Source organism: Lepidochelys olivacea, assembly GCF_965140295.1.
Source record: "Lepidochelys olivacea isolate rLepOli2 genome assembly, chromosome: 11".
Taxonomy (NCBI): Eukaryota; Metazoa; Chordata; order Testudines; family Cheloniidae; genus Lepidochelys; species Lepidochelys olivacea.
The window spans coordinates 60,697,940-60,710,779 of NC_140421.1; the positions used below are offsets into that span (position 1 = coordinate 60,697,940).

The 12,840-nt window shown below is 38.7% G+C and overlaps 2 protein-coding genes across 4 annotated transcripts in view; one reads left to right on the top strand and one right to left on the bottom strand.

The window, feature by feature from the left end:
* BMPR2 (bone morphogenetic protein receptor type 2) overlaps window positions 1-12,840 on the top strand; it is a 178,739-nt gene that overhangs the window by 163,357 nt on the left and 2,542 nt on the right. For 2 of the 3 annotated variants that reach the window (XM_084643388.1, XM_084643387.1), the window contains exons 11-13: window positions 1,894-2,066; window positions 3,239-4,518; window positions 6,578-6,969. In XM_084643388.1, the coding sequence (XP_084499514.1) occupies window positions 1,894-2,066; window positions 3,239-4,518; window positions 6,578-6,828 (1,704 nt within the window). In that variant the 3' untranslated portion in view covers window positions 6,829-6,969. Of the gene's footprint in view, window positions 1-1,893; window positions 2,067-3,238; window positions 4,519-6,577; window positions 7,704-12,840 lie in introns of those variants that run through there. The other variant, XM_084643386.1, reaches the window with a different exon arrangement.
* LOC311528396 (uncharacterized protein) overlaps window positions 1-12,840 on the bottom strand; it is a 69,266-nt gene that overhangs the window by 21,791 nt on the left and 34,635 nt on the right. The gene's annotated exons all lie outside the window — the stretch shown is intronic.

Consider the following 12,840-nt stretch of genomic DNA (forward strand, 5'->3'; position numbering starts at 1 on the left):
GTTGTTCAAGAAAACTATGCTGCAACTGTTCTCACTACAGCACTGTTATTACATTGCTGTTAAATACAGCTCTGGAAGAACCAAGTTTGGCACAGTTATAGCTAGTCCAGTTCACAATGTTGATTGGACTCTTTGGGTATGTCTGCACTGCATGAAAATACCTGCATCTGGCCCGTGTCAGCTGACTTAGGCTTGTGGGCCTTGGGCTATGGGGCTATAGAACTACAGTGTAGCTGTTTGGGTCCAGGCTAGAGGCAGGGCTCTGGGATCCCAGGGTGGGGGAGGGTCCCAGAGCCTGGCCTCCAGCCCAAGCCCCAATGTCTGCACTGCAGTTTTATAGCTCCACAGCCTGAGCCCCACAAGCCGAAATCAGGTGACATAGGGCCAGCCAGGGGTGTGTTATTGCAGTGAAGACATACTTATTGATGCTCAGGTTGGGCTGTGTTATTTTACAGATTTGCATTTTAAATGCTAATTATGTTATGTTATGTTTAGGTGACTACCATTTCTCTTGTGTTGTCACCAAGATTTTGGCAACATTCCAAAATAATAACTGAAAATGTACATTCTAATCTAAGGCTGGGCCTATGCTGCTTACAAAATAATCATCAGTAGCAGTACACACACTTCAGTAGGAGCACTAGGATCTGACATCTTGGAGGGGTGGGGGAGAGAGCTAGTCTAGGCTTTTTCTAGTCATTTCCCACACCTCCTCCAGACCCAGGACATGGTCCCACTGGCCCATTTCCCCACTTTAGGGGCACCAGTTGGGAAAAGAGCTCTCCCTACCTCCTGGGAGGAGTGGGAAGAGAGGGCTGGGCTCCTCTTGACCGCACCTTGGACTGCTGGGGACCTATGCGGGGTCCATCTTTATCACCCCACCCCATGGAAATAACTGCCTTGTGTTATGTGCAAAAGTTTCAGGGTTCAAACCCCACCAATGATGCATGATGTGTGACATTTACAGTTGCACATAATGCATTTTTGGGCAAATTTACTATTTGCAGAATTTTTTTTGCTGAACTTGAATTATGATACAATCTCTAATTACATGATCACATTCTATTTTTTCCATAGGGCCCTGTCTCATTTGGTGCACAGGATGGATGGTGCTCTGGGGAATAATCAGGGTTCTGTAGTGAATGAAACAGTTTGTAGATTCCCTGCTTCATTTGCTCTAGAAGTTGGAAGATGTGTAATGGTTCAGGGAGGGAAATGCAGGAAGAGAGAGGATGGTCTTGTGGTTAAAGCAGGTGATGGTCACAGGAGAGCTCAGGTCTATCTCTGCCACTGTACTTGTGCATGACACTGAACATGAAATTTAGATTAAAATTTTCAAAAACACATAAATCCCATTTTCAAAAGAGGCTCTGAAATATTGAGGTCAGTTTTGAAAATGTTTTGTGTGTCCAGTAAAATAAAGCAGGGACCACCAATTGAATGAGGAGGATAAAAATGATGGTATTCCTGAGTACTATGCATTCTGTACACTGAATGAGGCAGGGCCCCAATTGAAAAAAAAAACCTATGTGATCATGTAATTAAAGACTATCATAATGCGTATGCGCCAGAGCCAGAAGAAAGGTTGCACAGGCAACCATAATTCTGGCATTTCTTCACTTTTGAATGCTTGACCATATATAGTTTTTTAATGTAATATATTATAAAGGGTATTAGGATTATAGTATCATGTAAATTCTCACTCTTTTGTGTAAACTAACTTTAAATGAACAGATTTGTTCATTTTTACCTTCATTCTCTCATTAAAATGTACACCAGCTTATGGCTAAAAGTCAGTATTTCACTTTATCTAGATCACTCTAAATCATAAGAAAGTATATTAAAAACACAACATAAAAAGGAGAATAATTTGACAAAAAGTTTCTCTTGCAGGCTGTGAGGTCCCTGAAAGAGACAATCGAAGACTGTTGGGACCAAGATGCTGAAGCTCGACTGACAGCCCAGTGTGCTGAAGAGCGGATGGCTGAACTCATGATGATTTGGGAGAGGAACAAATCAGTCAGCCCAACAGTCAATCCTATGTCTACTGCCATGCAGAATGAGCGGTAAGAAGTGAAGTAGTCTGGTGTTAGTCAGCTGTCCTCAGTACACAGGTCACCCTGGGAGTGAGATTAGAATGTTAATAGTAGCTGGGTATTCTTGGGAACTCACATATTTATATGAACATGTGTGAGCTAGCGTGTATATGGACTTTGCATAGTTTTGTTTAGGTTGTTCACTAACTTACTATATGAATCCACAATTAACTGATTCTTTGTAGCTTTGGGTCCCCAAATTCCCTCAAATTCAATACACCTATGATGTAAACAACTGTATTTTGGAGAGAGAAGATCAGACTTTCTGACGGAGTTATATAGCTACCTGAAAAACAGACTTGTACTTTCACAGTCAAGATAAAGAAGTGATTATGAAGTGTCTTCAAGAACTCTTGCTAAATGATTCATGAAATTTCTGTTTAAAATGTTTCTGCTAAAAGCTTTGTGTGTTCACTGCCAGCTGAGAGACATGAGTTCAGGAAATCATTCAGATTCCCAGTCCTGTATTTTTCAATTAAGGAACCACAAGGTCAGCATTGACTTTATAATTATTCTGACCTGCAGAGAGAGAGACTACGTATTTGCCTTTTCTGACTGTAAATGATCCAAAGGGAAGGAGAGTCAGTTGAGTTGATATTAATGCTTTGTGTATGCTAGAGATCCTGTTTGGGGATACTCTTGATACCCAGGGCAGTGTGTTTTATCATGTTAAACTTGTGTTTAAAATTATGTATCATGGATTTTTATCATAATTTGCGACTCCATGATTTTTCCTGTGTCATCTCCTCCATCCTCTCTGCAGGGCTCTCTTCGCCTCCCTCACCCCAAGATCTCTTCACTGCACTTAGAGTGGAGCCTCAGCTGTGAAGTGGGCAATCATCAAATGGGATGACAAAATTCCTTACTTTTGGCTTTAAAAACAATTAAGAGGCTTTGTTACATAAATAATATCCATGATAAAACCTGCTGCCCTACTAGTTCAATTTCATGGCAGCCAGAATTTTTCATGGAAGCTATAGTGTGTTATCAGAACTCCTTAAATAGTTGGTCTTTGGATTATACATGAAGGGAAAATTAGAGACCTTCAGTGGTGAAAGGCAGTTTGTTTATATATATACATATATAAATATATATATAAAAATCTTAATGTCAGACTTTTTCTTTTTCTTATTTTTTTTAAGCAACCTGTCACATCACAGGCGTGTGCCAAAAATCAGGCCATATCCAGATTATTCTTCTTCCTCCTATATTGAAGACTCAATCCACCACACTGACAGTATAGTGAAGAACATTTCTTCTGAGCATTCAGTGTCCACTACACCATTGACTTCAGGGGAGAAGAACAGAAACTCCATTAACTATGAACGACAGCAAGCACAGGCTCGCATCCCTAGCCCTGAGACTAGTGTCACCAGTTTGTCCACCAACACAACTACCACCAACACAACTGGCCTTACTCCTAGCACTGGCATGACTACCATATCTGAGATGCCTTACTCAGATGAAACAAACCTACATGCTACAAATGTCATGCAGTCTGTTGGACCAACTCCTGTTTGTCTTCAGCTAACAGAGGAGGACTTAGAAACCAACAAGCTGGATCCAAAAGAAGTAGATAAGAACCTAAAGGAGAGCTCTGATGAGAATCTGATGGAGCATTCCCTTAAACAGTTCAGTGGACCAGATCCACTCAGCAGCACCAGCTCCAGCTTGCTTTACCCACTGATCAAACTTGCAGCAGAGGTGACAGGACAGCAGGACTTCACACAAGCTGGGAATGGTCAAGCATGTTTGATTCCAGATGTCCCATCCACTCAGGTCTACCCTCTACCCAAGCAGCAGAACCTTCCGAAGAGGCCAACTAGTCTACCTTTAAACCCCAAAAATTCAACAAAGGAGCCACGACTGAAATTTGGTGGCAAGCACAAATCAAACTTGAAGCAAGTGGAAACTGGAGTTGCCAAGATGAACACTATCAATGCTGCAGAACCTCATGTGGTAACAGTTACCATGAATGGAGTGGCCGGGAGAAGCCAAAGCATAAACTCGCATGGTGTAGCAACCCACTATGCCAATGGTGTAGTGCCATCTGGCCAGACAACCAGTTCAGTGGCACACAGGGCCCAGGAAATGCTGCAGAATCAGTTCAGTGGAGAAGACAGTCGGCTGAATATTAACTCAAGCCCCGATGAGCATGAACCCTTACTGAGACGGGAGCAGCAAGTTGGCCAAGATGAAGGTGTTCTGGATCGTCTAGTGGACAGGAGAGAGCGACCGCTAGATAATGGCCGAACAAACACCAATAACAACAACAGTAATCCATGTCCAATGCAAGACATTACTACACTTGGCACCCAGAGAATGACAACATATCCTGGGCAGACCCAGACTAGAAGAGCACAGAGGCCTAATTCACTAGATCTATCGGCCACAAATACTTTGGACAGCAGTAGCTTGCAGTGTAAGTGTTGACAGGACTCGAAAAATTTCCCAAACACTTTCTTACCTGAGAATTAAGCATATCTGCCTGGATGAAAAATACCTGTATTGTCTCACAGCCCAAATAGCCAAACCCCCCCAAATTGCATGTATATTTAATTTCTATTGGTATAATTTCACTCCTCCTATTAAATTAATTTTGTGGCCCCTGGCCTGAAAATATATCAGTTCTTTCTGCCTCCCCCACCTCTGGAATAAATTGGTTCACTTTCTAATCAATTCTGCTTTCACTCTCCAAATCCAATCACTTCTACAGCTCTTCCTCTTTGCAGAGCTTCTCTGCTATTGCTGTCCCTGTTTCTCTCCTGGGCATACTGGAGACCCTAACTAAGCCTCCCATTTTCTCCTCCTGCCCAATGTTTCAGGGTTGTTAAAATAAACGATTTAAAAATAATGGAATATGGAACTAGTTATTGTAATGTCTGGTTGTACTATATTATTATTAGCTTCTCAGAATAAGTACATCTGATTTTATTGTGGTAAGTAACAACAATTACAGTTATATAAGTTACTTTTCTTGAAATATTCCAATCCTGTGAGCTGATGTCTTGATACCCACTATTGGTATGCAGCTCTCACGTATGATTAGCATTAGATACCAGGGCTGAGACCTGGAAGATCAGTATGTCCCATTAGGGGGTTCAGACTAGATAGAAAAACTACAGACTGCTCCAAACTTTTGTCTGAATCCTAGTGTAATAGTAAATATTTCATCTACACTGTGTGTGTGTGTGTGTGTGTGTGTATGAGAAGTTAATCAACAGTAGTATAAAGCAACATATTTTTAGATATAAACACATTTAATAGACTTCAGAATAACTGTAATCACCCTTTGGGCTTCAACAGCAAAAGGACACAAGAAGCCACTATTGACTTTTTGTCTTTTCCCTGCAAGGTAAAAGTAATGAAAGGTTACAGCTAAGCTCTCCATTAGTTATAGCCTCCATTAGTTATTCCCTGTTCTGTTCAGTTTCAAAGGGACTATTGAAAAGGCCTGTTTATCTTTCTTTGGACATTTTTTTTTCCAAAATACCCTGTGTTCTTGGAAGGAGCCAAGGTAACTGTGATTGGAAGCCTTTGAATGTGCTTAGGCAGACAGAGAATATAATATTAGCGAAGTTATTTGGATGGGGGGGCTTTCCCAGCAGAAACTGAGGAGACACACACGTTTAAGTTAGCAATGTAAAACACACCGATACTTTCTGGAAAGGAAGAGTGCAAACCAGCAACAGAGCACTCATGAAATACAGTTGAATATTCACTGGTGGAATGTTTTTCTAGCTTCATTTTGTTCTAATTTAGTAAAATGAATTGTTGGGTTGTTTTTTGGGTTTTTTTATTGCAGTACTTTTCTCTTACCTCATCCTTTTACAGGTTAAATAAAGAAGATGTTGGGGTTTTTTGGGGTTTTGTTTTGTTTTTTTACAGTCAAATCCCAGTTGCTGGTATTTAAACACAGAAAAGGTGACAAGCAGTTGTCTTAAAGGTTTCACCATCCTAGACTCAAGTGCTGGTTGAGGAAAATCAGAGAATAGAACATTTGGCCTCAAAATGAAAAGCTAGGTTTTGTCTGTGGTCATGTACGTAAGAACCTATTTGCCAGGTAAAATGGAATTTAAAAGGTAAATGATGTAACAATACCATTTAAAAACTCAGCATTCACTGCCCTGTAATATTGCAGTAGCGCCATGTCTCCCATTCCAAGTACAGAAACATCACATGGTTACAAAAGTCACATGAATGTAAATGCTGAGGGCTAGATTCTGCTCTCTAACACCAGTATATGCATAGGGTAACTGAAGTGACTTCACTGGACTTACTACAGATTTACACTGTAATAATGGAAAGCAGAATCTGGCCCTTTGTTTTAATGGCACCCACTGTACATAAATACTAGTCACCTCTCTTGTCACTATTGCTAGTTTTGACAGGATTTGTTTTTTCAGTCTACATGTACATGTAACCAGCTTGAACTCTCAAGCATGCTCTTGTAACATTTTATTTTCTACTTTTATTTTCAGTAGGTGACTCATCACAAGATGGCAAACCGGGCTCAGGAGAAAAGATCAAGAAACGTGTGAAAACTCCATATTCACTTAAGAGGTGGCGCCCTTCAACATGGGTCATCTCCACTGAACCACTGGACTGCGAAGTCAACAACAATGGCAGTGATAGGGCAGTCCACTCTAAATCCAACACTGCTGTTTACCTTGCAGATGGAGGTACTGCTACAACAATGGTGTCTAAGGATGCAGGAGTGAACTGCCTGTGAAATATTTTAAAAGCCAACAAAATGACATTTTTGCATTATTTGAAACGAACATGCAGAAGACATTTTAAAAAACTGCTTTCTCCTCCTGTCAGCACCCCCTGCCAAGAACTCGCTTTAAATGGATTTCAGCTATGCAGAAATTTTTTAGCTTATGCTTCCATATTTTTTGTTTCATTTTTTGAATGTTTTTGCACTTTTATTTAGTATCGCTAAAGTTAAGTCTGTCTGTTTTTGACCACAGAATTATATATATGTGTATCAAAAATGTGGTCTCAAAATATTTTTTTAAAAAAAACAACAAAAAAATTTATTGCTGATAATCAGTTTGGACCAGTTCCTAAAGATCACTAAAAACATAAGCAGACTATAAGACAGGTTTGACTGCAGTGGTGTCTTGTATCCATGTTTTGATTTCTGTGCACAAGTTAATTAGTATGTTTCTATGTTACAGAGTGTATTATCTTTTGAATGCCCTACTTTTCTTGTGTTATGTTGAAATGTGCAATAGTCTATAGTTCACAGTTCGCTTTATTGGAAAGTGTGTTTATAAAACTGCCACACATTCTCCCCCTCTTTGTGAGTATTTGTTAATTTTTTTCCTGTTTGGCAGTTGATCATTCATGACAGTGAACTTTGCACACCATAGCCAGCTTGAAGCAGCTGCCTATATCTATCATTGAGCTCTAAGATTATAATGGAAAATGCATGAATTTTCCCCATCTTGAAAGGACTTTTAAAAGGAACAAACAAAATATGATTTCAGTTGCCTTTCTTTTCAACCTTCCGTATCTTAACCAGTTTCCTTCATAGGAGACATGACACTGGAAGGGGAAGCTCTAAGCAAGACAGTGTTGAACAAAGTGTGAGGAAACAAAGTAAGTCTGCCATATTTGATTTTTGCTGCAGTTTCAGTTTGTATTTATGAACATTTTTTATTGAATGCTATTATTGTGTATTTATCAGAAATCCTAATGAACTGTCCTACTAAGATCTTGAGTATACGCAGTTGCATTTTGTTCCTTACAAGAGAAAAAAGCCTGACTTATGATTGACACAAAACAGTCATGTGATGAGCAACTAAGCGTCTATTAAATACCTCCGTAGAGGTAAATACTGAGGTCTGGAGCCATGTCCATCAAATTACATATGCAAGTATGTTTATCCTAATTGGCAGCAGCTGAGTTAAGTGAAAACTAGTTTTCTTAGAGTTTTGTATAGACCTCTTAATTCATCTTGCTATTAGAATTTTAAACATACACTTTTAAAAGTTATGGCCATGAGGGAGAGATTTCAATCTTTTATAGAATGTATGTAACACTACATACACTGACTTCATGTATTTGTGACCATTAATCCCTTGAGGTGAGTGACCACAACTTCTTCCCAGGATAATAGAATTTGTCTATTTAAACAGAATTACTTCCTTTCTGGACATTGCACCCACATGAGGCCTTTGTCTCAAGAGTGATTATTTACCCTGCTGAAATAAATTTAATAAGAAGTAATTAGCTAAGAAATTGAAGTATCTAGTGTGGTGTGGCACTGAGCAAAGCTTTGTAGCTGTATCTGAAAACGGCTCATGTCCCAACACCTAAAAAACTGTGGAAAAATTATTCAGTCAGCGTGCCAAATCACTATGGCAGGATGCTAGCAGCCAAGATTTGCCACCAAACTTGCCTTTTTTCAGCTGCCTGAATCTGATTTTCTGTCCTTCCAAGACCATTCATTACCTTGATATTGCTTTTGTACAATCTTTCCCCATACCGTAACTTTTTCTAACTCTCTTCTTGAGCCTCTGATGATTACCTGCCATATGTAATATATGGCCTTCCACATCTGACTCTGTTTCCCAAGCTTCCTTGTTTGCATTCCTGTCTCTCTCTGGCATCTTATCATGCTTCCTAAATGCTGTAGGCCAGATTCTGCTGTCAGCTACACCAGTATAAATCAGGAGTTGCTTGCTTCATTGACTTCAGAGGAGTTACTCTGCTATTATACTGGTGTAACTGAAATCAGACTCTGGCCCAGTGTAGTTGCAGAAGTGTAAATCAGGGCAGAATTTGGCCTCCAGCTCTTTAAGCACTGCCCAGTCCTTGCACCCAAATAAAGGCTCCTGCTTTTCTCTTAGGCACAACTTTGTTAGCCTAATGTATAAAAATACAGTTGCTTATCTTTATGTTGCTAAAAGATGTTCTCCATTTTAGTTTCAGTTCTTTCTCCTGCTTGCCATCTGCTGCAATCTAACATCCCAGATATTGAAAACTTGCCACATGTTCAGTTGGCTTGCATTACACACTGATCTGAATTCTTGACACGATAGTCATAACATTGCCTGTGCTTTTTGTTCCTGTTGGAATTTACCTTAACTTGAAATTCTTCACACTTTTTGGATCGATGTGTGAATTTCTGGAGTACAATACTTCATTTTTTGCAGCAGTCACTGTATCATGTGCATAATGAAGATTGCTCACACCTCGTTTAGTGACTTTTTGCTTTGCCTTAAGTGTAACCTTTATCATAATTTCAGAGCGTTACTTTAAAAAACATCTGTAAAACACTGTGACAGTTCTCGGGGCACCCAGGACTGTGAGTCACAGTGGTTACCCCTTGCCTCCAGCAAAAGGGAGTCTTTCTTATGGTAGCTGGGTGTCAGCTCCTTGACACCATGAGCCTTTCAGCCGCTCGAGCACTCTTCTCTGAGCTATACCATCACTAACTTCACCTTGCAGGTTAATAAGAGGTGCACCTCAGTTCCTGGGTCCTTTTGAATTATTCCCCTGCGCTATCCAGCCCCTAACATTAGCTACTCACAGAAATTCCAGACCCATGCATTTTATCTTAAATCACTGCACCTGTAAACTACGCAGCACTTGTGAGCACTTATACGAAAACAAAACTAGGTTTATTTAAGAAAGAATAAAGATTTAACTAGAAGTGAGAGAAAGTGATAGAAACAACTTATGACAACACAAACCTGGGTCTACACTTATCAATGGCTACCTTTTCTATATAATAAGGTAGTCTTTCCCCCCAGGGTTCAGTCAATTGCTGAGCTGGCTGGTGTCACAAGAATCAGGATCTAAATGTTCATGAAAGCAACTTGCTTCTTAAGTGGTTTCCTCAGTGAATGGATCCAGAGTGCCTTTTGCTCTTTTGTCTTTAGTCATAGCCCTGGTGATATTCTGCCTGCTGTAATATTCCTTTTTCACCTCCAAGTGGTTTCAATCGTTGGCAATTGTCTTTGACCGTTTTCCATTGACTGTTCTGGGATGTAGCCAGGTTAGATAATAGACCCTTGCACTGCCTTGCCAGCTGACTGGGGAAGAGTGACAACTCTCTTGCTTGAATGAGACATCATCAAAACACTTGGTCCGGTGATTAATTTTTACTCCAAGTCCATAAAGCATACTTTCCGTATAAATACATTAATTCTTAAATATCCATACATACATCTCACAATGATTGAGTCTTGACAAGTTATGAGCTTTCTGTAGCTACCTTTTATGTTACTCTTTATGGATAAATATCCTGTAAGACATGTTTGGTGCAGTAGGTTTGTCAGGTCTGAGGTGAAAGATGTTTGCAAAGAACAGGGGCCCTTTGCCAAGGAGCCTCTGTATTACACACTCACACTCTTATCTTAGGTTATGTCTACACTATAGCCTATGCCAGCAAAATTTATGTCGCTCAGGGGTGTAAATATTCCATCCTCCCTGTACGACATAAGTTACACCAACATAAGCACTCGTGTGCACATTGGTATGTCAGCGGGAGAGCTTTTAATGCTGACATAGCTTCTGCTGCTCGCAGAGGTGGTTTTATTATACCAATGAGAGATCTCTCTCCTGTTGGCATAGAGCGTCTTCACCAGATGTGCTGCAGCAGCGACATGGCCTAAGTTGAAACATGCTAGGAAAAGAAAAATTATTTACTCTAAATACTGCTGCTTTTTGCCAAGGCTGATTTCACTGGTCTTGTAGCTTTTGTTTTAGGCCAATCCTTTGTAATAATTCAAACTTTTTTATGCTTGATGCAGTCAAAAGTTTTAATAAAATCACTGTACCAGATGGAAAAGTCTTTCTGGCATTCTGCAATTTTCCCTAAGCTTCCTTAAAGCAAATATAACTTTCACGTTTCTCCTGTCTTTCTCGAACATTTTGTTGAAAACCTTTGGGGTAAATCACAATTGTCAGAAAGTATCTGTTGTATAATCAGTCTATCATAGATAAATATCATTTGTAACATAGTAGAAATGTGTACACTTTATCCCAATGTGAATTCTAGATCAAAACGAGCAACTTTATTACTTCTAAAGGTCAACCCAAACAGATGATAGGTATATATTAAAATGTTCGAATTTTGCAGAGTTAGATGAGGTAAGACTAAATATGGCTTAATTCTGATATATAATTAGCAAAGCCCTTGTTTTGCTCACAGTAGGTCATCTTATCTTTTCCACAGAACTCAATTCCTGTAATTAAATTACATTGAATTGTAGCTCACAAAAGTACCTTGGAGACTCATACTTAAGGTCAAGTCAAATACAAGAGAGAGAATTCTACAAATCAAACCTATTTTTAACTAATGTACAGTAAATCAGTTATGGAAAGTCCAGTTTATTTCTTTGTTAAAAAAAATACAGTGATGGATAATGATGAAAGTTGATAAATTACCATTTTTCTAAATGCATATTGCAGACAATATAAATATATCAAAATGACAATAGACTGATAATGTAAATAGCAATGGATTGTGCCAATGTCAAATAAGCAATGGTAAAATATTTTATATGTTCACTTCTAATATGGAATTCAAATAAAATGTTACAACAAACATAGGTGACCTACCTATGTATAGGCCACTCAGAAATCTTATTGGTTTTAGAAAATCACACATATTAAATCTAAAGGACTTGTCCAGGCAAATATGTTGTCTGTTCACATGTTTCCTACTCCTATGAAGTTCAACATTACACAGTTAGTTTTGAGAATAGGAATTCTAGCCATATGTGTAGACATGCCTATATGGTGATAGATTTATTTTCTTTTTACCAAAATAGAGATTTATGAGTAGATTATGAGGAAATCAGGGGAAATGTTCCAGATAGTGCTCCACAAATGCATGTGTGCATACAGGCTAAATAATTAAAACATAATCCCACTCTTGCAATTCCCAGGTGTATTTAAATTGCAGAACTAAAAGTAAAGAAATACTTAATTTAAAAGAAAACCAGGATACACTCTGATTATATCATCTTCCAACCCTGGGAATACTTCATTGTAAAAAACACAGATTTTGTCTGTATTATGTTTCGTTAATATAATAGTTCACTTCACAGTTTTTTCTGTCATTCGTTCACATCTAGAAAATTACCTGGTTTTAGTGGCAACACAGTTTTGTTATTTTTTCAAAGTCTATTGGGGCAGAAACAAAAGTGAGAGGGATGTTGGCAGGTTTCAGGGATAAACTGAAAAATGTTTGATATGGAGTTGTTTAGAAAGTAAATATCCTCTCTCCCAACAACTTACTCCAGAAAAGCTCTTTAATCCTGAATGCTACAGGAAAAGATATATAAAAAGACACGAACATAGACATCTATGGAAGAGATTATCAAACAAAATTTGATAAGTAATATATTCTTACTCAGCAGATACATCTTATGTACATAATATATATGCTGCATAGTTTCAGGGCCCATTCAGTTTGCTGGACCCCTCCATGTGTTCTAATGACATTGCTAAAGTACTTTTGAGAGAGAAAAATGAAAAATATACATATTCCACTAGTGTAACACTCATGGAAATATATTCAGATAGTCATTTTCTAATGTGATAAAAAATGAAAACATCACAGCTATTTTGTCCCTTAATCATTATCTACACAGCATAGTCTTTCTGGAAATAGTATATATGCTGTGTGTTTTACTGCCAAAACATGTCAGAATAGTGTATTTTTATGTTATCTTTTACGTTATTTGATTTTTGAATATAGATTTACATTCACAGCTTCCAG